Source organism: Colias croceus, chromosome 17 (genome assembly GCF_905220415.1).
Source record: "Colias croceus chromosome 17, ilColCroc2.1".
Taxonomy (NCBI): Eukaryota; Metazoa; Arthropoda; class Insecta; order Lepidoptera; family Pieridae; genus Colias; species Colias croceus.
Window position 1 is genome coordinate 2,404,535 of NC_059553.1, and position 26,789 is coordinate 2,431,323.

Below are 26,789 nucleotides of genomic sequence, written 5' to 3' on the forward strand. Positions count from 1 at the left end.
TCAAATTGGTACCTTTCCCAATACCTCAGCAAGGTTAACAAAAAAAAATTATTCACATTATGCTCGTTGATGGAGATAACCGAAAATAAACTGTAGAGCACTCGATTAAATAGTCGCGTAGATCAATTTATTTGTTATTAGTAAATCTCGATCGACGCAAGGTAGCTGAACTAGTATTCCCGGCTTTTATTTTTTTTGTAAATCTAATAATATGATAATATGGCAAATATTATATTTTTTTGCAACGCCTCTAAAGCGCGTCACACACGGTGAAGATACTATAATATTTTATGTTAAGATTCTCTAATATAAAACGTTTTAGTATCTTAAGGTATCCGGTATCAGCGTTCTGACCATCATTTTTCTTTTTGTCATTGCGTACTAAGAACCGCCATCCTGTTACAAATGATCCACAAAATTTCGAGTCATTTGTAACAGGATGTGACGTGTGCCAAAATCATCTTTCAAAATGCTCGTCAGCCGTGTCGGTAATTCCTCGATCTAGTTCGTTATCACGGCATTCTGTTGAAGTAAAGGTGTAAATAAAAATATACATAATCATAATGGGACAAAAATAACATGTTACTTTTGTACCCATAGGGCTATGTTACTTTTGTACCCGTCTATATTTTTGCCAAGACGTGCAACAAAACTTTAAAACGGAACGTGCTACATTAAAATGATTATGAGCAATTCACAATTACTCTAATCAAGAATGGATATGCAAACATTCAGATTTCTATCATCCTTTTAAGACTACGTAAACGTTTAATAAAAAAATGTCGAAAATCTTACTTTTGATTCGTGAAAACACGTTGTGTCCTGTCACACAGCCTAACAACGCGTGGCGCCCCCGGCGAATGAATACAATTAAGGGGGGCACTCTCGGCTATCACCTGACAGAGGCTAAGCGGTGTTCGCCCATTGGATAAATCTAGAGAGCATTTGTTACTTTAGACCCACCGTTACTTTTGTACCCGGTCTCCCCTACCTAATTGCTTGTATTATCAAGCTGAATAGTTTGCTTGTTTGGTTGGTTGTACTCGCTAATCTTAGGAACTACGGGCACCAATAGGAGCGGAACAATGTGGGTAAATTTATTTAAGTATTTCGAATTGTAACCTAATTCCAATCCAACCTAAAATGTAGAACATACTAGATAAGATTTTTTATTTATACGATTAGTATACATTTTTTTTCTATTCTTCAAACGTCACAATCTCCCTAAATTCCCATACATATCCGAGTGTGAAATGTTATATTTCCTAGAGTTAGCGTCCACTATACAATATTAATAATAATAATAATAATAAAACATTTATTGTCAACAGCACACAAAAACATACAATACAAGATTAAAAAAAAACATTCAAAGTAAAAATAAGAGATAACAATACTTAGTAATAAAATATGTATAAGAAAATAATGCTTATAATAGGTATTGGACATTTCTCTGTTGACAAAAGGGACCAACTCAGTATCTGGCACGAATGATGAGATGGACCATTCGCACCACTGATTTTCAGTGGCCCCTTATGACATTTGGAGTTGACAATCACACACTGAACAATAAAATAATAAAAATACATTACACCTTAAACCTAAAAGAGATAAAAACAATAAAAATAAAGTAATGAAAACAAAATGAATAAAAGACAAAAAATAAAATAAAATAAATAAAACCAAAGGAGAAACAAAGCAAATCATGCAATCAAGATATCAAACACTTAAGAAAAAAACAATTGAAAATAAATAAACTTAAACTCAAACATCACAAGTTTTATTTTACACATTAAATATTACATATTTGCAAAGGAAGTTACACTCAGCGCCACCAAGTCCCCTATGGAGGGTTTAAAAGTAAGTGAATTCGATATTTGCGTCGAAAATTTTCCTTATTGCGCAAATTACGTAGTGGTGGTGGAAGATTATTCCAACACTTGGTGGCACTGTATCGGAAACTTCCCTTGAACCCTGCGGAGTGGTGTCTAGGTATGGCCAGCTTTTGAAATGCTGATCTTGTTTGATAGCTTAGGGCACTGCGCTCACCCATCCAGGCAAGTTTTTGGTATAGGTATGATGGAACCTTGGTTTGCATGACACCAAAAAGAAGAGTGGCAAAATGTAAGCGCCTTCGAGCTTCCATATTTAATATCTTAGCACTTTGAATATATGGACTAACATGAGTTCGAGGCGGTATATTCCAGCAATAACGTGCACAAGCATTTTGTACACGTTGAATTGCTGCTTTTGTCCGTGAGAGCAATCTAGGTCCGTACATTGTGTCGGCATAATTAAACTTGGATAGTACAAGCGCGTCACAAAGTCGGATACGGAGAGTAGTGTCAATATATTTTCGTATTCTATACAGAGTCTTAAGTCGATAAAAGCAGTTGGAAATAATGGTATTTATATGTTTCTCGAATCTTAAGTTCTCGTCAAAAATTATTCCTAAATTACGAGCCTCATGTACGCGGTCAAGTTTCCTATTATTAATTAATACATTTATGTCAAATTGATTAATTCTATTGATTATTTTTGGATTACCTAATATCATAAACTTTGTCTTGGATGGGTTAAGAATTAATGAATTGCGTTCAGACCACAAGTTAATGTCATTCAAATCGGAATTGACTTTGTCAATTGCCTCTAGGGTTTCATTAGGATGAAATGAGTAGTAGAGTTGGATGTCATCAGCATAAATTTGATAGTTGCAGTTCTTTATGATTTTGACAACATCTGCACTGTACAATATGAATAAAAGAGGGCCTAAGATTGAACCCTGAGGAACCCCTCTCGTAACGATACTGGTATTAGAATATGATCTAGTTCCGTCTTCATTTAAGACAGAAACAGTTTGTGTTCGATTGCTCAGGTAACTTTCAAACCATTTAACGCAATTATCACCCAACCCATAATATACAAGCTTGGAGAGCAGTAGGGCGATGTCAATTGTGTCAAAGGCACGAGAATAATCTAATAATAACATGATTGTGCCCCTTCCATCTTCTTGTGCGCACAACATGTTATCGACAACGTCCATCAGAGCCGTAGCTGTTCCCCTATGCTTCCTAAAGCCAGACTGGTGCTCAGGTAAGATATTATGTAGTTCCAGATATTCCATTAATTGTTTATGAACAATCTTTTCTATGACTTTTGACAAACAAGGAAGTACACTAATAGGCCGCAGATCTTTCAGGCTATCTGGAGTTTTGTTTTTAGGCACAGGATAAACCAGTGCCTGTCGCCATAAATGTGGAAACGTATTCGACTGAAAAGATCTATTAATGATATGGGTCAATGTAGGTAAGGAATGAGGCAATGTGAGGAGAAACATATCTAACGAGATATCATCAACACCTACAGCTTGAGATTTGATCTCATTCACAGTTTTAAGGACAATATTCTCATCGACAAGCTTGAATTTAAACATTGACCGTTAATATTGACCGTTGGACAATGTTTGAGCAGCCATTAGTTATTGTCGCCTTTTGCTAAACTTACATATTGGTTCTAAACTTTCTTGTAAATATAAGTCTCGACAAATAAGTAAAAGACAAACTATTTATACGTACTGTATTATACGTACGGAAGATAGTGAATGAAATTTATGAATGGATTGTACCTATGTATTTCCTTATGGTTATAAAACCATGGCCATGGAAAAAATAATATCTCTCTTATGAGTATCGTGATAAATAATGTGATCCTTAAATATATAATTAAACTAGCTTACCGCTCGCGGCTTCTCCCGCTTTCTCTAAAACGATTTGAGATTTAAACTATCCTATCCCTCAAGTTGGATCGAACTGCACATGGTGTGCGAATTTTATTATAATCGGTTAAGTGGTTTAGGAGTCCATTAAGGACAAACATTGTGACACGAGATTTATATATATATTAAAGATTTAAAGGTATTACTTATTGTTGTTTAATTCTTAAAGTAAATTTATTCAGTTCACACAACAACACACTTCAGAAAAATAAATTGGTACATTCAGTTTATTAGTTTATAGATTAGTCATTTTAGTTATATCGGTTATATAGAACATTCTAAAGATTAATTTTCCCAAAAATAATTTTATTACCAAATAACTCATATTCTATATTATATTACGTAAGAAGTGACGAGTTTTAACCAAAAAGCCGGTATAATAAAGTAGATTATATTTTTTATTCAGCATCAAGTACGTATATAGAACTTATCAAACGTGAAATCTAAATGTCCAGCGGTTAATTTGATAGGCAAGTACAGTCAGGGTGTAATTTAAATAATTAATTTAAGCCGAATAAATCATATTTTTTATTGAAGTGAAACTTCTTTATCGGGGTTGGAAAAAAATTTAGTGTAACATTTTTTCGTTACGCGCCATCTTTTTCTTATCCGTACCACGCGTGATTCGACGTATTTCTGTAAAGTTGCATATAGTAAATTATTTTTTGAAAAATAAGGTCATAAAGAAGTTTCACTTCTTACGTGTGTACCCACACACACACACATTTTTTTGTTATAATTCTTCATATGAAAGTCTTTTTTTGACTTCTTAAATTGACTTATGTACATATTATATTTAATAAAATATTGTTTTACATCGAAGATCTTCTACATTTCAAAAAACTGAAGTAGTGAGGATTAAATTCAATCGGACGTTTTTTCTTTCTTTCAATCGTCAAAGCCCAAAAGTATACATATTATAGTAATTTTCAATGTCACGTCACTTCTCACGTCAAATACAAAGCAACGAAGCCTTGTCCCTTAATTTACATAAAAACTATTTAAGGACTTCTCTCGTTGTCAGTACTATGCCTTGAAGAATGTTTGCTCGTCCTTGCGTAAAGCCAGGTGCAAATATACTATTCAATGTAACAGTTGTGCCGCTCATGGTGTTATTATTGTTTATTATATGTGTGTTTTATGAACACATTTTTGAAGTGAAACTCCTTTAGGCGCGTTAAGAGTAAAATTACAAGGCCGCGTCATAGCAATACCGTCCGTCATGTCAGGCGACGATTTTGGTATCTTTGAATCTTGCCAAAGAAGTTTCACTTCTGAAACGTATGCTCGGCTTGTACGCTCCTGTTTTTTATAAAACGAAGATAAATGAGTGTATGCTTGTTAAATGTTAAGGTTAATTTATTAATTAAATTTGAACGTATAGAGAACAAAGGAACTAATTAATGTTTGATTAATTTAATACCTACTGTATTAATACTGTTCTAGTAAACCAGCATATTATTATATTAGTTCCGTGGAAAGCATAAGAATAGGAAACCTTTGATGTGTGTCATTTCTTTATTTACTGCGTATAAGGTGTTGAAAATGTATGGCTTCGATATGTGTGATTATTAGAAAATTAAGTAGGCACTATTTATAATGGATCATTCATGGAGTTGTAAACGGTAAAAAAAATTGTTATATATTTAAATAGATTAAATGTATTTCGAGAAAAGTTCTTGGGCTAAAGCCCTAATAAAATGTTGTTAAAAAACGATTATTATCAATGTTGATGCTTACCGTAAAGTAAACAGATATAGCTACTGTGTTATTTTACATCTTAAGATGAATATCTTAACTGCATTGAATTTTTATTACCTACGAAAAATCTGAAGCGACCGTTAAGATGGTAGTTATATGATGGTAGAGTTAAGGTTTTACGCTCTTTTTACTAGTTTTAGAATATCATAAAAACGTTGTTACGTCTAAAATAGTAACGAATAGTAGCTCGTTGTAAAAATATGGTTAATAAGTCGTTGCGCGTCCTACGTTCTACGACGTCGTAGGTACGTCTTCAAAAAAAAAAAAACACAGTAACATACAAAATGACTTCATGCATCATGCATGCATGCATGAATTTCTTTGCTCGCTTACATCACGTACGTCTACATCATCTGACTAAAACCAAACATAATACGGAAGAATATTTTTATTTTGTTTAAAAATGACGTATATTTTTACTATAAAATAGATATAAATATCTGTGTTTAAAAACGTAATTAAATTATGGATATGCGTCATTATAATATTGAGTGTATACTTAGAAAAAATAGCTATCATAGTATTCCCTTGTAAGTGATTACTATAAACGTACTAATGTTTAACTTTTATTGCTCATAATCACAGTGTCAGGGAATTAATAAATCATCGTCTTATAGAATGAGGATAGCGGTTTCAGAGGTATAAATGGATGGACAAAAATAAACTTCAATCGCGGCTGTGATAAAATTGGGATTTAAAGTTTGTAAGTCATTAATCATAACACGATTTTGTTTTATGACTCTGTATATAAATATGTTTTCTTTTAATTTTATGGTAAAAATAGTGTTTGTTTTGGGTTGGAAATGTGGTCGTTATTTTCGCGTCTTCTTAAAAAATACAGAAGTTGTATTTATTAATTATTATTTGTTTTATATATAGATAACAATTCGGAATGCTATGTTTTATCATACTCAAGATTGAAGTAGACACTACAGAAAGCAAATAAATAATATTATGTATACTTACGTAGTTTTTCTTGAACAGCGATACAAATCTTAGGTTTTTAAAATACAACAATAATGGTATTTGAACAGGTAAATCTATTATTTCATAAGAGTATTAACAAATACCCAAAACGTATGAAATATTATACTAATTGGTAAAATTAAATAGTCTGACGGTTGAATTAATTAAATTTTCTGGGATTAGTAACATGACGAATACCTGCCCATCAATGGACATTAAATTATTTTTTCTCATAGCGGTATCGGTCGTTTAAACTTTATAATGACCTTTTTGAACTGTGGCACAAAAATAAGATTAATTCGTAGTGGTAATACAGTTAAACACTCATTAGATTGAGAATCTACATTATCAAGACTAATATTATTAAGCAGAAGATTTCAGTGTTAGAGATACCTAGCCCATTTATCGAGGAATGCTAAAGGTATAGGCTATATATATCACAGAACATATAAAGAGTATGTTCTGTGCTATATATCATCACGCTAAGACCGAAAAGAGTGAAAAGTGAAACCGCGGGGAACAGCTAGTCAAATAATAAATGACTGCAATTTCTCAGTATAGCAACGAATATACATATAAATATATGAGGTAGGTGGGTCTATATTAATTCTCAACTATCGAAAATTATAATCTATATTGCATAGCTATTGCATAGCTTCTATTGCGGGCTTTGAGCGCGGGGACCGAATCCAGAAATTGCGTAACGAAAAACCTCACGCTCCCCACTCCGACGGGCTCGGATGTGTGGCTTAAAGGCATGCTATGCAATAGCTTTACCGCGGCAGTCCCCGAGTGCCACACGTTTTATTTTTATTTACTAAAATATATACTTACCACATTCCGTCCACTGATTCGATTCGATGGTACAGATATAAATGGATATAACTTTCCAATGCTCCATGGATGCCCCAGTTTTCGATGCGTGATCTGAGGTCGTTTATAATCGTAAATGCAGAATTATCATTCGATTAATGCATTTCTTGTCGAGTTACGTTTGCTATTGTGTCTGTCAGTGAGACGGTCTTGTAGTGCAAAATGATTTTTAATTGATATGAAATAAGCCAATTCAAATGTTTCGGATTGGTTATGGGATTATTTTGTTAATTATGAATTAGTTTGGGGATTCTTTTGTTTATGTTAGACATTACTTTAGAACTGATGTTATCTGTGCAATGTGCATATTAGATCAAAACTGTTACGTTGAAAATTTGTACTTACAAATTATTATTTATTGTAACTATATTGATGTTATCATAACAATCGATGTTTACACTAATCGACACCTGTGATCTGACTCACTATGTAATTTATCTAAACATCTGATCACATTTTGAAGCATTTAAACAACTTTGCGTAAATGTGGAAAGACTGCGTTTTTCTCTGAACAATTTTCAACAAATTAATTATTTTTTACCTTATTATTTCGTACAAAATAATGATACCTTGCTATAATTTTTTACTCATTTCTCATACATTTAAATATCACGTAAACTGATATCCTTGACCGAGTATAATGTCAGAACATTGGCGAAATGCCAAGTATTTTGTATTCACATTGGTGTTGTTTTCAGTTTTTTTGTTTGATGGTGCGTTTATTTACATGGAATGTTTTGATAGTTTGTTTATGGACTGAATGGAATAAACAATGTATTATTGTCTTTGTTCAGTGGTTAGCGAGTGTTATACTATGAAGGTTACGGTTTCTAAAAGTAAAGAAAAATAAAAAATATTTAGTTTTGGTTTTGAACGATTTTACGATGAGTATTGCGTGCGCTGCTAAGCAAATAGATGTTATCTTTTTTCTGAAATTTGTTTTATTTTCAAGTGTAAATATTACGTAAGTTACACTGATTTGAAGACAGTAAGATGTGTTATCGTAACAAGCGTATAATTATCTAAAAGTAAACAAAAGTGCCGCTGACCTTAGAGACACGTGCGAAACGGCGTGTGTAATGTTAGCATAATTGTTGGTTATGATTTGTTTGTGTAATTAGTAATTAGTAATTGCTACCGCATTGCAGTTGCGCTATTTTTTATACAACTGTTTATTTATGTTTTCTTGTATATGGTTGTGTGTGTATCACACACACACGAATTCTAACCTATTGAATTAAAAAATAAACGGGCTTTAAAACGGGAGTTATTTGTATAAGTTTTCAGTTACAAGTTAATTTTTAAAGGTCTAGCTAAATAGTAACTTTTCCACGCTTTCAATCGACCATACTAGCTGTATGGACGTGCTAAATATCATCTGATATACCTACCTACTGGGAAATTATAGTCAAGACTCTTGACTCTAAATCAACACATGAACGTCTAGGTACCCGTTTACCATGTCACGGATGAATTCTACACATACCCGTGGCCCTGTCGCTGATGCGGCTTGACGGAACACAGTGGGGTTTTTGGTCGGTAGGAATCCGACATAACCCACGGCCTCTTCCCCGGAAGCCGTGGGTATCTATGCAAGATTTCCCCACTAAAAAAAAAAGGTACCCGTTTACCATACGAGTGAAGCCGCGGGCTCAAGATAGTTAATCATATTATACTACTATTACTCTAAGTACTCGCATAAAACAATACCTCACTGGCGACTTGACTCCATGTGATTGAAATTAATCATTTTGTAGACTAATAAATGATGACATTGATTTCTAAGTTCATCCTCAACAATGTTAATTAATTATTGGTTATAAATTGTATTGTAGGACATTATTACTCTAATAATTCAATTGTTATGATTACCAATGCTTATGTTGTAATATGTTTATTAATGATCTATCAGTACGTACCTAGTACCTAGTACCGTACCTAGTTTACCACCTAGGTGCTTAGTGCTAGTAAAAGTTATTATTTTGATGAAATATATTCTTTTTTAATATTTTTTATGTTTTGAGTAGAAAGATAGATTTTAGAGTTGATAATGTTTCAATAGAGGCCTAAATTATTATTGCTCGAACAATCGTATGAAATTCTATCCGTAGGTTTGCGAGTGTTTCGTATTTAACTATTTTTGTACCTTCTCCTTGATAACCCTTACAAATCGCCATAGTATTACTGTATTAGGTACAATAATTTGAGCAAACCGTAATGATGTTCTACCCAAATAAAGCCGTAGGTACTAATCAATACTGCAAAGCCTTCGAATTCGTACAGTATTACCAAATGTTTCAAAATAGTTCAAGCCTACTCCTCATGCCAGTTGGTCCCTCCTCATGCCAGTGGGATCGTCTGGACGCACCATTACTTGTATTTGTTTTCCATTAACGCGCTTGTCATGCCCATGGTAACTTCGATAGCGCCCAAAAACTTAGTTTGTTCACATTATCGGCTATTAGACTAGTTTCGTGCTGTTATGTTTGTTTATTTTATCGTAAGTGTGAAAGGTATGGGTGTAATTTTTTGTTAGATTTTGGTTTAATTGCTTATAGGACTGTTGCACCAATCGTCGAATAAAATATAAATTTCTAAATGTAATATGTACTGAAATTAATTTTACTGAGTAAAATGATGGTTAATAATCCGGCAATATCGCTATCGATAATACTCGCGTAAAATCACTAGACACTAGGGAATACTAGGTACATATTACTTGTTATTAATTCTATATGTACCTATATAACCAATGCTAAATTTTACCTTGAACCTTACTGAATAAAGCCTTACTGTGGTCCGTCATAGATCTAGAAATACAACACCCTGTACGCCAACCGAATTAAAATGTAGGTACCAACAATTAGGACGAAAATCAAGGACGCGATCGAAACAGTCGGAAACTTGTTAATAGTGTCATTGTCGGGACTAAATTTAGCGTACATGCGGGTCCTATATCTCCACTACGGAGATCTCTATAAATAAACCAAGCGATCATAATTATGCTCTTATCGCGTACCGTTTTATTGATTTGTTTCAAGTCCATTGATCGTTTTACGTCGAGCAGTCTTTAATTTGCAATGTATTGACGCAATGTATGCGTGGTGATGTTTTATGCGCAGTGTCAATTGTGACAACATATTACGTGATCGGAATGTGGAGGCAAGTGTTTCGGACGCGATTTTGAACATTTTATTTATACTTCGTTCTAAACCTGTAGATATAGAAATTTGAATATGATAGAAAAGTTCGTGTAATTTACCTTAGCTTCGAATAATTGGTCTTAACTATTGAATTGTATGAGAAAGTACAATAGCATTATCATTAAATAAATAGAACCCTTTCTCTATTCCCAAAGAAAGTCAAACAATTTTAAGCTTACAGATAAATCTTACTAAATCTGACCATAAAGAAACCGATAAATCGAAACATAACTGACTCAGACCACACCTGTTGATATATCTTCGAAACGGACTTAAAACGCGATTAAAATGCATCCTAATATCTTTCAAAATGTACGCAAACATGAGGAAATAACGGCTTTAGAACAGATTACAGAAATCTCGCTCGTAAATCTTCCAACTAGCGCATCTATGTGAGCTTTCGTAACAAAACATCTTATCTGTATCTCAACTATTTTCGTGTCTCATTTGGGCAAAAGCACGAAATCCAAATTATGTACACAGTATAAAGAGAACGAGTAGGCCGACTCCCGGCGTTTATGAGCTCACGGTACCTAAACGGCGGGCGCGGCCTTCATGAGAAAGGTCCATGAGAAGTAACCGAGCCGCGCGGCGTTTTATCGTACGTACATGAACGGCACAGGGCACGGCCAAGAGCTTACATGCAAAACGTTGCGTACCTTTGTTCGAAGATAACTTACTTGTTGTCTTTATACTATGTTTTGTAGATACCTCCCAAGAATGATAATCCTTCGTTCCAAATGGACGCTTGAAGCGGCAATAAAATGCGACCGTAAAGATAGCAGAGACATTAAGGATATGAGTGTGAGGCGACCATAGTCTAGATTATTGGGATTTAATAGTGGCTTGAATGTAAGAATATTGTATTGGAACACACACGCTGATATTTAAAAGCAATAGTTCCCGGTTTTCATCATCATCATCATCAGCCCATATACGTTCCCACTGCTGGGACACGGGCCTCCTATGAGGGTACAGGCCATAACCCACCACGCTGGCCAAGTGCTTGTTGGCGGATGACACATGTCGTCAAACTTTTTAATTCTTCGACATGTCGGTTTCCTCACGATGTTTTCCTTCACCGTTCGAGCAGTGGTGATGTTACAACATGCGCAGATAAATTGAAAAATCAATTTATTTCCTGCGCGCTCGCCTGGTCTCGAACCCCGGACTTATCGATTCAAAGTCCGAGGTCTCACCACTGAGCCACCACTGTTCCCGGTTTTACATCAGCTGAAATCTACACGGAGCTTAGAGCAAACGAAGGTGCGTTGTTCATCTAGTTGGATATAGACATTCGCCAATTTCATGTTTTCTCCAATTTCATTCCATCTTACATCCTAATTAGAAATTACAACGAAGAAAAATAATTAACCATTTCTAGATTTTTTAGGTAAACTTATATTAGTTGTTCTGTTATAGGAGAAATTCAATTATCCGATTTTTTGCCTGTTTACACGTACACGAACAACCTGTACACATACAGGTAGATAATTCAAAAGAGAAAAGTAATGGTATAAGCATTGTTACAGAGCGTTTCAGAGTACAGGTTATTACGTATAATTATTAATTTAAAATAAACTCTTAACAAAGGCCATCTTATATCTCGATCAACACGTACAGATAGTTAAGTAACAATTGACAATTATGTACGAGGCTCATTTTAATTGCAAAGTTAATAAATGCAGTTTCCATTTGTGTATTTAAATTGCTGTAATTGGATTTGCATATAGTCCATAATATAATACAAGATATTTGCGCTTCGTAAATACATTTTTAATTCCAAGTGCATATGCGTCATTGTTATTTAGTGCAAAATGAAACATAATAAATACAAAAAAAATTGATATTATAATATTTAAAAAAACGTAACATTCTCGGTTTTACATTTTTGTCAGATGAGTAATAAAACAGGCAAATATTCCGTAATTTACTGGAGTTAGTGTTAAAACATCGATTAGTATTTAGTAGGTACCTATATATCCATTACACTGATAAAATCCGATAAAATTTATTTTCAATGAAAATACTAGAAAGGAAATGATTCACGAATACTGTGAAATGTGTTTTTCGCAACTAATTACACATTTATCGGAAAAACCGTGGAAGGTCTTTTCCGTGTAGTTTTAGTTTTTACATACGGACAAAGAGTTGAAGTTGAATTTTTATATAATATGTAAGTAATTGAAATTTTAAATATTTTGTAGGTGGAAGACGCGGATTCGATTCCCGCCTCGTGATCGATTTTATTTTATTTTCTAAAAATTTAAAAATTTACGAAAGTATCAAATTGAATTGAAATATTTGTTTCGTTTAAGATTCATATTAATTGTGTGTCGAAGATTTGGTTAAGGATGAAGGAATTTACAAAGAAGTAGGACCTTCCAAGCACACCTAACGTTTTGACTATATCAATTCATAATCATTCGTGATTCTAACACACCATAAGCACAAAAATGCAAATGAAACGGATATATCATCAAACGTACGTGTGTTTGATTCACAATTGAGCAGATTCAATAGCAGCATACATCACAATGAGGGCGTAGCAGTTTTTGTTACCATTTGCTTATGGTTTTCTTATTTATACATAGTAATAGTATGCTTATAGGATATGTAAAGTGATTGACGTGTCGCGTGATTGAGATAAGTGGAACGGGGTAAAAAATGACCGTTCTGTATGATCATGCGTAGAACGTATGAACTCAAACTAAAATATTCAACTAGGCTTGCTATTAAACTCTTTAATGTACAACTAGGCGTTTGTTGAGTGGATTTATCGTAATACATAGATTAGTATTATGTGTATATTTTTATTTTGTACTATACCGAAATAATCTATTTTTTATTATAAGTACATTGAAATTAAAAAAAACAATTTTTGTACACCAATCTACTCTTGAACCCGCGATCTTTATTCAGAGGACTTTACCACTGCTAGTTACAGTAACTAGCTATTTAGTATCTGAATATAGATAAAATAAATTCAGATCAACTGTCAACATGAAATTCTATATTTCATGTTGACAGTTGATCTGAATTTATTTTAAAGGTAATTTTGTTAGTAGATACCTACCTAATTCATGAACATACTTACGGGTTTGTGGTTCGATTTCCCATGAACTATAAATATTTAATGATAAAACACGCATTTAACTGTACACACACACATTGATTCCGCTATTCAACATAGATTTATTTATCTTAATTAGCATTGAAAAAATAAATTGTATATAATAAAGTGATAAAACTATATAAACTATACTATAATTATGTAAATTAAATTTGAACAAGCATGTATTTATTTTTTTCTATTACTTTTAACGTGAAATATATAGAGAACATTACTCCAGATTACCACAAGTCACTATTTGTAGATTGCTTAAAATAATTTTCTCGAAATAATAAAAACATACTATATAAACCTCTATTAAATATTACCTATGTCGCATAAAACAGTTAGTTTTCATACTAATGGATATTAATAAATCTAACATTATCATATAAAAGTGGGCGTAGCATTTACATAATATTATGTAGTATGATTTTGCGTGAAACGACCTTGCAGAGTTCAAGCATCAAGGTCATTCAGTTTTAATTAAACCTAATGGACTATATCTACTATTTTTTTCATTAATAACTCTATGCAATAAGAGGATTAAATGTTACATTGTTTAATTTGGAGCACTTTCTTTTTTCCCCTGTCTTAGCTATAAGTTCCTTCAATGATCATAACTTTAGATAATATTCATGGTAATTTCTTAAGTGACAACATAGTAGATTAGTCATTGAGAATTCTGCATGAACCAGAAATATGCAAGTAAGTAAATTATTGCGTTTAAAAAATAGCAGTCACTATGAAATAAAAGAATTGAGGTCTATTGAGATTAGAGATTTGCGCCACGTAGGTAGGTATATAATCGTATATATATATATATATATAATACTAGCTTTCCACCCGCAGCTTCGCCCGTGCAGTCAAAGAAAAACCCGCATAGTTCCCGTTCCCGTGGGATTTCCGGGATAAAACCTATCCTATTCCCGGGGTGAAAAGTAGCCTATGTCCATTCTCGGGTATCAAAATATCTCTATACCAAATTTCATGCAAATTGGTTCAGGAGTTAAGGCGTGATTGAGTAACAGACAGACAGACAGAGTTACTTTCGCATTTATAATATTAGTATGGATGTAATTAAATAAATGAATAAAAAAGCCTATCAAATGGCTCTATCATTTGACACTGAATCTTGAACACCAGTCGCTCAGCAACATTGAACTTTCAAACTTTTAAATTTAAACTGTGAATGTGACCAAAAACCTCGACTCAATATGTAATTGGCAATGCGAGGTTCATATTACCTTTTAAGGACAAACGATAATACGATTGTTTATATTTTTGAAAGTTTTGCTGTTTTGGGTTTGGCACACAATTAAAGCAAGGGAAATATTAATCTTACCATAATATTATAAATGCGAAAGTTTGTGATTTTTGTTACTTTTATCCCAGAAATCCCACAGGAACGGAAACTATGCGGGTTTTTCTTTGAAAAAGCAGTCGAAGCCACGGGCGGAAATCTAGTTGAAACTAATACTTACAACATAGTGCGATATTAAAAACAATACGAACGATATAAAACAGGCGAACTGAATCAGACGGTACCTAATCTATACTACCTACTAATATTATAAAGCTGAAGAGTTTGTTTGTTTGTTTGAACGCGCTAATCTCGGGAACTAGGTAGGTACTGGTCCGATTTGAAAAAATCTTTCGGTGTTAGATAGCCCATTTATCGAGGAAGGTTATAGGCTATATATCATTACGCTACGATCAACATTCAACAGGAGTGGAGCCATGGGGGTGAAACCGCGCGGAGCTGCTAGTCCTGTCATAATATGAAAAATAATATCAGTAAATGAAAACTAGCATTGACTGGTGGCCAAAATTAGATAATCTCAGTCATGACTCCTCCGTTCGAAGGCAGCTATTCAGCATCGCGAGATCAGCAAATATTACTCTTAAAGGTGCTTTTCCACCAATAATGTGCAAGGATGTGTACAGTGTGTATGCTATGAATGTGCTTGTAAAAAAAAACAATCATATCGCTTAATTTAGTTTGAAGCGTTTAGCGTTTGAACTTTGAAGCCATAATATTGGTTATTTACACACACATTCCTCGCTACACACGCTCGCACATTATTAATGAAATAGCACACTTATACCCACTAAATAATGTTATACACTTACACATACATAACTAACTAGTAGTATTATAGCTATTAATTCCATCCATTTGTTCACAGATGTGCCTAACCGAATGGATCAGGCTGCGCGACTACAAAGGCGGCCGGTCTCGTATCATCCTCGGCTGCGAGATACCCGCCTGGTTCTGGGAGACGTACCGAGTGGTGGGGGTGTTCCTCTTCGGCTGTGCCTGCCAGCAGCTCACTACCGACGTGGCCAAGTACACGATAGGCAGACTGCGGCCGCACTTCTTTGATGTGAGTAACTTTTTGTTTCAGCGTCCTGCGCCATCTGGTTTTTTAATGGTTTGATTTTGCAAGGTAATTTATTTGGTACTATTTCATTTTAAATTTATTTATAGGTGCGAATTGGTTTGAATGTATAACACGTTAATTAGGTACTTTAAAATACTTAAAAATATTATGGTGTAAGGAAGCAATATTATTTTATCCTTTTTTGAAAGGCCTTTAGATTTGACGGCGCGTAGCAGGAAACTATTGCAGGCTGCAGCTGTCGCTATAGTAATAAGGTAACCTTGTAATGCGGTTCTAAATAATATTTTTACTTTGTTTTATATAATAATGATGTGTTCACTGTTCATTTGAATACTCAATTTTATATCTGTGTGCAGTAGATGTTTTATTGTTATAACATTTCAAACAAAATATGTAAAGAATTTATGTGATTATTCATTACAGATGCCAAAATAAAAAATACTTTTAAGCTTTTTTCGTATTAAAAGATTTTTAAGTTTAGATTTTTAATACAATGGTATGAAATTAACAGTGATATCAAACACTGAAAAGTTAAATATGAGTAGGTATAGTTATAATAAATGTATGATATTAGTAACTAAAAGATTTTGTGTTATATATACATACATAGAATAAAATCATAGGAAAGTTAAAACTTTACATTGAATATTTTTTAAAGAATACTTGGGGGGTGAATTGTAATGGACATCGAAGCCAAAAATATAGTTTTAAGAATTTTTTCTGTTTGTCTGTATGTAAGTCCTGGCCAAACTCAAAAAATAATGAATGGATATACTCCAAATTTGCTACAGAGATAGCTTGAGATCTGAGGAAGGACATATTATAGTAGGTTTTATCGCGGGAATCCCACGGGAACAGGAACTAAGCGGGTTTTTCTTTGATGTTGGTGTTATTTTTTCATATAGATAAAAAATAATAAAATTAATATTTTATATCTTTTTTAATGCTTATTATATAAATCAATACATAATATATAGTAACAACACAACAATGTTACAATCTGATCTTAAGAATTTTGAATATACAATGTTTTATATTTTAAAAATGTTCCACTATATCAATATCATATTCTTTTTTTATGTCGTCACGTTGGAAATGAGGTATACTTATATATTTACTTCTAAATGATTTGTCTCTAAGAAGTTGATTGTTATGATGTACTAAATTGTAAATCCGCAACCTGACAAACAATTTTTTCAAGAATTCTAAAGGAAAACACGGACATGGCAATTCAAATGTAGTGTCAGTAATTTTTGATAAAAGCTCACTGCCAATTCGATAAAAATTACAATAATTATTAAAATGATCTTCACAAATACTGTTTATTTCTTCTACATAATTCTTAAAATCCTCTGGTGGATTCATAAACTCATTACCAATTTGTTCGTGTATTTTGATGTATTTTGTAAAAATATCACAATCGATGTGCTGCTCATAACACTTTTTAAGTAAATATGAGGAAACAGCAGAGATTATATTCTCTTCAGGAAGTTCAAATTTATAATCAACTGTGCCCAGCTGCAAACATTTGCCGAGTGATTCTGTAGAACAATTTTCCGTTTTACATAAATTCTGAATTTCTTCCATGCTCGTCAATAACTGATTTAAATGTTGTGCAGAGTTATCTTTAGATAGTTTAACTATATTTACCATGAAAGTATTACTAAAAAATCTATGAAATTGATATGCTGTACGTTGATAGATCCTCCCGTGCTGTCTTTTTTGGAATAAGTTTGTTAGTGGTTCTAAATTAAGTCTTCTTGTGTTTAATTTATCGTGACCCTTACTCCTCAAATCAACTGCAAGACAAGTTATTGCTTTCATACTTATTAAAAAACCTTTGATAAAGTTCATTGTATTAGTTATGTCTGTACCAAAATCACGGTTGTATACTTTGAGTTGAAAAAATAGAAATCGAGCTTTTTCTAAAGTATCGGTATCGATGTATGCTTTATAAGAATTCAAAATATCAAAGGTATCATTAATTATTTCGACAAATTTTGTAGTTCCTATGCACTTTTTTTTTAACTTTCCCATTTCAATTAAATTATTGATCGTCACTGCAACTGTTCTACTCAAAACTTGGATTGCATATTTGACGTCTAATCTTTCGAAATTATTTGGCCTAATGTGCGATTTAGTTATTTTATATGACAATTTATATTTTTTGTTCTTTTCTATTAAAAACATATTTTCAATGTCAAACCAAGAAGCGACCATTTTATTTCCCTCATCATCGATATAAGCGAAATCGTTGGTAATTAAACTGTTTCGCAGTGATATCATCATATCCGGAACATCAAAGATATAATATATCCTTTTACCATTTATATTAAAGAATGGTTGATCAGGAGTGACCGATTTTTGTGCAGCTATATCCATACAAATTTTACTCTGATTGGATACAAAGGCACACACATTGAATCCAATGTCAATCATCTTAACCATTATATTATCCAACCACGCATGGAGTTCTGTATTGTTTTCATTTTGACCCAAAAAACAAAATGCCAGAGGCTGTTTCCAGATAGAAAATATACCTCGTGCCATAACTACAAAAGCCTTTTCTGATATTTCTTTTTCTTGTTTTTCGTTTATTTCACAAAGTCCTACAATTTTATCCTTGTTTAAATGGAAATTGAGATTTCTTTGCAGTGGCACTTCTTCTACACAAATAGTACAATATTTTGCGGTTTGCGACAAGTTACGACCCTTCGCTTCCAACCATCTGATAACATTCCCATCGAATTTTGTGCTGATACCGAATGTTATGTGTTTCTGTAGAGTTTTTATATTTGGCAAGCAGAGTATTTCAGAGAGAAGTCTATACGCAACTGGACTCCCAAAGTATATATTCAGGGCAAGCATTTTGTATTCTTGATTATATCTATTGCTTTGCGGGTGGGGTCTTAAGATATTTGCATCAATAATTTTTTGTAGTAGCGGAGGCATATCAGTCTCAGTCAATTTTCGTTTTTTTGCTTTTTTTCCCGCTTTCACATCTAGCTGTCTTTCCCGAGGTGTAACTTCTTTTTCCGAACTAGAACATAACGTTTCACATTCTGTTTGAGTGCACTTTGATGTTCCAGGTACTTCGGGACCTTGTGGAAGAAATAAGGTAGGGATTGCATATGGTTTTAAGTATTTTTTTGGACAGGCTGACTGGGAAAAATGAAGATCACACACAAAGTAGCCTGAATTTAGCGTAGCAGCTGTTTTTTTATCTAAATCCAGTCGGCCTACTGCTTTAATCCAATTCTTGCACCTAAAATATTTAAAATCCATATATTGTATGCTTATCTATAGATATTATTATAAATGGAAAAGATATATGTTATACTAGCTTATTACTGCTGTAAAATATTACAAAAAATCCTTAACCTAGTAGTAAAACTTGTTTAACAATTTAAATTTATTTTTTGTTTGTACATATTTCATTATTGTCATTCGCATATTTAATCTGTGGTATGAAATAAAAAGTCGTTCAATAATTATAACATCTTAAATACGCCATTACAAAGTCACGCATCGCGAACCGGTGTTAACATCGCTCTATAAAGGTCAAGTTCAGATATAATATTGATACAAATTTTAAACGTTTCAGTATCGAATCTAATGATTCACATTTCAGGAAACTGGAAAACATATACTAACCTAATCTCGTCAAGTGGGAATCGAAAAAACCTACGATTGTTATTTGACTTGGTGCTTTCTGAGCAACCCGACACGGCACAATAGCGAACCATCTTGTTTCTTTGATTAACAAACTTTTAAATGTCGATTAACTGCACATAAAAAATAAAAATAAGTGGAATAAACGCGGCAAGCCGATGCAAACACGGCAGTGCTACTAGCTATACTGCTGCGATGCGGGAGAGAGAGATAGCATGCGCGTCTCCCCGCATTGACGCGTTCGGGTCGATAGCCGATGTGAACGTGTTTTCTTACTCTAACCAATACAGGTTTCGTTGGGCGGACAGAGATGGGCTATGGAGTTGTGATGCGGTCGGATGTTTTCGCTTTTAGCCGGGTGTCTGTGTGTCGTTGCTACGTATAGTTTTAATAATAATACGCATTGGCCAGGTATTTTATTTTTTTGAGTTAATTATTACTTAAGGTAAAAATATACACTTGATCATTTGCACAAAATTAGTCATAACTAGCTTCCGCCCGCGACTCCGTCCGCGCGGATGTCGGTCTTCGCGTGGATGGTTAATTTCTCCATTTTGAGTACCTAACTCTGACAATGACATCTTATAAATATCTATTGGACCCAAATACGGCTAGGCTTATAATAATACGCAACATGTGTTCGCGGTTCTACAGAACAACGTCTATGGATAAAACTGAAAAATACAGATAAATTTTTTTCTACGTATTTTTCCAGGATAAAAAGTATCCTATTTTACGCCCAGGATAATAAGGTATAATTATACCAAGTTTCATCGAAATCGAACCGTTAGTTTTCACGTGATGCCTTCACATACAGACAGACAGACAGACAGACAGACAGACAAAATTTTTTTTAATCACATATTTGGGTTTGGTATCGATCCAGTAACACCCCCTGGTATTTATTTTTTCGATATTTTCAATGTACAGAATTGACCCTTCTACAGATTTATTATATGTACTAGCTTCCGCCCGCGACTCCGTCCGCGCGGATGTCGGTCTTCGCGTGGATGGTTTATTTCTCCATTTTGAGTAGGTACCTCTGACAATAAAATCTTATAAATATCTATTGGACCCAATTCCCAAATACGGCTAGGCCTATAATAATACGCAACGTGTGTTCGCGGTTCTACGGAACAACGTCTATGGATAAAACTGAAAAATTAAGATTAATTTTTTTCTACGTATTTTTCCAGGATAAAAAGTATCCTATTTTACGCCCAGGATAATAAGGTATAATTATACCAAGTTTCATCGAAATCGAACCGCTAGTTTTCACGTGATGCCTTCACATACAGACAGACAGACAGACAGACAGACAGACAAAAAAATTTTTAATCACATATTTGGGTTTGGTATCGATCCAGTAACACCCCCTGCTATTTATTTTTTCAATATTTTCAATGTACAGAATTGACCCTTCTACAGATTTATTATATGTATAGATAGATATGCATGAAATATGAAAATATTGGCGCGATGGAATTTGTAAGTTCAATTATTATTAGCAATATAAACAATAAATGAACCAATAAAATTCAATAAATATGCAAGTAGGTAGGTATTATATAGAGTTGAGTTTTAAATCAGAGTACCTTTTGTATTGGTTTTCTATTATTTTTGAAAATTTCATTACTTTATAGCTCAAACGATCTCGTTGAAAATATATAAAATAAGAATATTTATTTAAATATTTTGAAGTTAATAAGAATAATAGGTAGTTAAATGTTTTATTGTTTACTTGTAATAAGCCTTAATCCATACTTATCTAATATTAAAAAAGCGAAAGTAACTCTAAAATAAATTAAAAAAAAAAACTATGTCTGTCTGTCCGTTACTCAATCACGCCTTAATAACTACTGAACCAATTTGCATGAAAATGGGTATAGAGATATCTTGATACCCGAGAAAGGACATAGGATAGATTTTATCCCGGAAATACCACGCGAACGGGAACTATGCGTGTTTTTCTTAGACTGCGCGGGCGATGCCGCGGGTGGAAAGCTACTAACTAATAACTAATAAGTTTCATTTCATTTTTAAATATATTTTTATCAGGTCACAATTGTATATTATCAAAAAGGCTGTTTGTCCTAGTATCATCGGAACGACGCGATGTTTAGATCAATAATTTCATGCTTAATTAGAAACAAGTAGGTACCTACTTTTAACAATTATCTACTTATATAGGTCTACCAGAATCTGATGGCATATTTATATTTAAGAAATAAAAGATTTTCATGTGGCAATTTATTTGACAACTATCAAATTGGTTGTCAAATTATTTGTCTTTTTTGCAGTTGATGAATAATTTTTAGGATTTTGTCTAAAAAATCTTCGAAAATGTCGAAAAAGCTGCTGCGATCACAAGCAATAGGTGTTGTTTATAATATGTATAGAAAAAAATTCGATGAAGAAGGGTCAAACACATCACAATTTTCAAATTTGAAGATTTTATTGGTACATTGGACTTATCCGTTTTGATATTTTAAATTAAAATAATATTATACGTAGGTAACTATAATATTGTTTGTTGATTAGAATATAATTTTATGAAAACTTATTACAGGAGTTTCCAATACGGCTAATAGTCAAGTCCAAGCTGTCCAAGTCAATTTTATAATGTGTGTATCTGTTAATACTTAGGAAAATAAACATAGTTTTATTTTATTTTTTATTTTATTTTATAAAAAATTATGAGCAGTTTTGATCTACATTATGATTATATTGATATTTTCACATGGCATACTGGTAATGAATAATATACAAATATAGGTATGTGTTAATAATAATATGTATTACCTGTATAAAAGTAATATGTATAATTGTATATTATACATGTAAGTATGTACCTACATAATATTAAGTGGATATCTCATTATTAAGTACAGTATTGTCCATTTATGTAATGTGACTAATGATATTGAGGACAAAATAAAAAATATGCAGTATCAAGATCGTTCAGTCCATTTTCCCTAGGGTTGCACACTCCAAATTTTGATTTCCCTAATTGCCATCAGATTCTGGTTTACCTATAATTCACTAAAATAATATTACACAACTCACAACCCACTTTCCGTGTGAGTTAGTTCTAATGTATGCAGCAAATGCAAATATTTTCGCAAAACGTTCGTATGCATGTTTGTAAGGCATAGCCTATATTTGAGTGTGGCTATTTATTGTATTTAGTCTGTTTTAAACTGCGAAGTTTATCCCATAAGTAGGTAATGAATAAAAAGTGATAACTGCGTTAAAAACAACCGACTTCAAACTTGCTCTTGCAAAATTTACAAATACCTACAGACAAAAATGCTCATAAAATAAAAACTACTGGGCCTATCCGAATAAAATTTTTATGGGACTAATTCGACACCATCCCGCATCGAACAAAAAAAGAGTCACGTAAATCGGTTCAGAAACCTCGGAGTAATCGGTGTACATACATAAAAAAAAAAACATACCGGCTGAATTGATAACCTCCTCCTTTTTTTTGAAGTCGGTTAAAAAGTACATATAATTACTATTATAGATAATAATAAGCATACGTTTACAAATTTTTAAAAACTTTCATTACAATATTAATTTGATTGATATTGAACTAGGTAAGTATTCTTCCAAAAGCTTAAACTTATGAATCGAGAAATTATAGTAAACTCAAAGCTCATACATTTATTTATGCGTTCCGCCGCGGCTTCGCCCGTGGTACATTTTTACGTTTTCTCTCCATAAGAACCATCCTCGTACTTCAAGAATTTAATAAAAAAGGATTAACGAAATCGGTCCAGTTGTTCTCGAGTTATGCGCTTACCAACACATTTTGCGATTCTTTTTTATATTATAGATATATATCATCATTTCAGCTAGATTTCATTTGAAGCGCCTTTGAATCGTGAAAATACAGAAAAGTAATACATAATTTGCTATTAAATTTTACGCACTTAAACATAGTTACCATTTACCTAAAGAGATTTGTTGGCATCACAGACAACATAGAGGTAAAATAACGTCAGTATTATTGTCTATTCTTTATTAATAGTGTAAGGAGTATTATTATCTTCCAGCTGACCAAAATCAGTAAGTTGAGATATAAAAATAACCGGGTTATTGTGGGATTAACTTTTACGATGTTTACGTTTGCGGTAACTTGTCTATGGGCTCGTTATTCCATTCAAGTTTTATGAAAACGTTAAAAAATGAGGGTAAATTATTATAGGGAAATTGAAATTAAAAATGGGTTTTATAATACAAAGTAGTATCGAAAATAGTTACTTAGGTGCATAACGTATAAAATATTATTTCGAAAATATATTAAGTTGTGAATCGTATAAGAAATCGGAAGAAGAATCGAAGATGTAAAAAACTAACTGATCGTTTTGTTTTATCAAAATACGTCTGTGTTCAATATTGTAAGGAACCTCATAATTTATTATAGGTACTTACTTCTTCATCTTCAGTGGTCTTATTTATATTTACGCATTGAGTACGTCAATACGAGTTTTGTAAGAGGAAAATGTATGTCGTCAAAAGGGAGCTTCTCATGTAGAATTAGCTTAAGGGCCGATTTTTCAATCCTTGGTTAAAATTTATCCGTCCAATAAAGTACTTATTACACGAACATTTTAAAATGTCACCTGTAAACTGTCAAATACGTAATTACAATACATTTTTGAAATGGTAGTTTAATATGTTATTTGATGAATAAGTTTTAACCAAGGATTAAAAAAACAGCCCTAAAGCAAGTACGTATAAATTAATAGTCCAGAAATAACCAGGGCTGGTTGTATAGCGGTCAATGGTCATATTATGAATTTGCCAGTCAGTTCAATTCAATAAGATGTCCCAAGACCGTCCCATGTATGCCCATCGTCTAGCCATGTATTACCGTTACTATAATTTACAATAGCTAGCCTAAATATAGGCCAGGTATGAACAACTGTCATGTGGCCGCTTTGCATGATTCTATTGACCGAAGCAATTATTTAATTAGTGTCACTTATGCTGGTCCAGATCTCGGGATTGGATCATATTTGTAAGGATAATGTTACATTGCTGCATTAATGAATCGTGATGTGACATCTTTGTGATATGCGTCGATGGAATGACATCAAACAATTCAAACTGAGGGAACGTTCCAATTTTCTAGTTGGATTTGAATGTTCTGGTTGCATATAATTATTTGTTTAAAAATGTAGGTACTATTTACTAATTTGTAACGTGTGGAAAATGGTTTCAGGATGAATTTTTGCTTTTAACGAATTAAGTAATATAAGAAAACACTCATGGAATACCGAAACATCGATGCTTTTTTATCGATGTAATTTTCTTTATACACTTTCGCCCAGTTGTTTTAACAAAAATATGAACGTAAGAACTCAAATCTGTTTTTGCTCTTAAATAAACCGTTCTATCTTAAAGTTAATAACCGTTCTATCTATAAGTAGGTACCTATATCAAATATAATCAACGTCTAATAACTAATGAGCTACTAGGAAATAGACCTGTTAATAACGAGATATAAATTGTAATATTAATAGTAAAGTAGGTAGTATATTTTCCACTAATTTCCCAGCAAACGGTACCCAGCTCTTAAATAACGTGTCGCGGACAGTAATGCTGACTTCCGCTGAATACTAATCAGCAATTACTGAGATGGATTAGTTATAGCCTTGTGCGGTCGCAAATTGAATTTCTACACTCGGTAACTGCGTAAATGTTATTAATTTATTGATACATTTTATTAGATTCTTGTTTGATTTTACAGGAATAAATTACGTTGCCTTGTGTTTGAATAATTGTGTTAAATAATTTAATGAATACATTAATCTTTGGGACGTGTGCACTCCTACAAGTTAATATGAATGCATTTCGCCAATAACATCCTAGTTTCCATGAAAAAACCTCGTTCCAGGATTTAAATAAAAATATGTACCTACTCGCTCATAGTCATATAGAATTTCTATATGAGCTATCTTTAAAAATAAAACAAAAATAGTAAGTACTCGAAACTATTATCTAAATTGAACTAAATAATTGCACGAAAAATAATTATTCAAATTGTTGAAGTTATTTATTTATATTATACATACACGTGGTAATCCTGAGTTTATTGAAGTGCCTATATCCCATCAGTGGGAAGCTTAAAGACATTTCGAGACATCCTTAAAATATACCCATAAAACAAGAAAAACTTAATTTTCGTCTCCAACGGTATGTGCCAACCCTAACTAAACTAACGAGTTTATAAATCCGCGGACAAGGTGCATTTATTTTAATCTCACTCTATATTTACTGCGGAGTACTTTTATGAGACGTTTTAGTGTCTGGGTGGCTCACACCCTTGCCGCGGTGGAAACATACAGCGTTAAGTTTGTACGGGAACGCTGCGATTTTTTTTTGCGTAAAAAATACAGGGGTTTAAAGATAAGTCTGTTGGAGCCTGTTAGGTTGTTTAATTAAGAATATTAAAAAAAAATGTATAAGATATATTTTCGTCGTCATCACTAAAGCTTTACCTGTAATGATAAAGTGATAGTAATACACAAGTGAGTATGTGGGTATTACCTACTCACCTGATAAGCTATTAATAATCCAATTTTTGTCCAAACCCATTATCTATAGGTACCACAGACAAGATAATTTTATCTATACAACATGAAATTTCTTTGAATCGATTAATACTACTTATCACGTAAAATAAGATATGTTAAAGATTTAATTGTTTGAAATTAGGTCATAAACCTGGCTTTCTTTAGATTTTATCTATTTTTTTGCGGCAATTTTATATTTTCATGAGTTTTAGCGTAGTTTTTAAACAATGAAACGAGATGATTTAACGATTTGCTTAATATTTAAAATTAAAATCAATTTCAAGAACGTCCCACCAATCACCACCAATAACTGTCATGTTACCAAGAAGCTTATATCTAATACACTGTTGTTTTTTGTCCCTTTCACACCTAACTTGGCAAGTTGGTGTGAAAGGGATGAAGGAACAACCAGGCGTCATTCAAGGTCATACCTTC

The 26,789-nt window shown here is 32.9% G+C and overlaps 1 protein-coding gene across 1 annotated transcript in view; it reads left to right on the forward strand.

The window, feature by feature from the left end:
- Positions 1-26,789, forward strand: part of LOC123698867 (putative phosphatidate phosphatase) — a 96,605-nt gene that overhangs the window by 29,079 nt on the left and 40,737 nt on the right. The window contains exon 3 of the mRNA XM_045645671.1: positions 15,880-16,077. Coding sequence (XP_045501627.1) covers positions 15,880-16,077 — 198 coding nt within the window. The remainder of the gene's footprint in view (positions 1-15,879; positions 16,078-26,789) is intronic.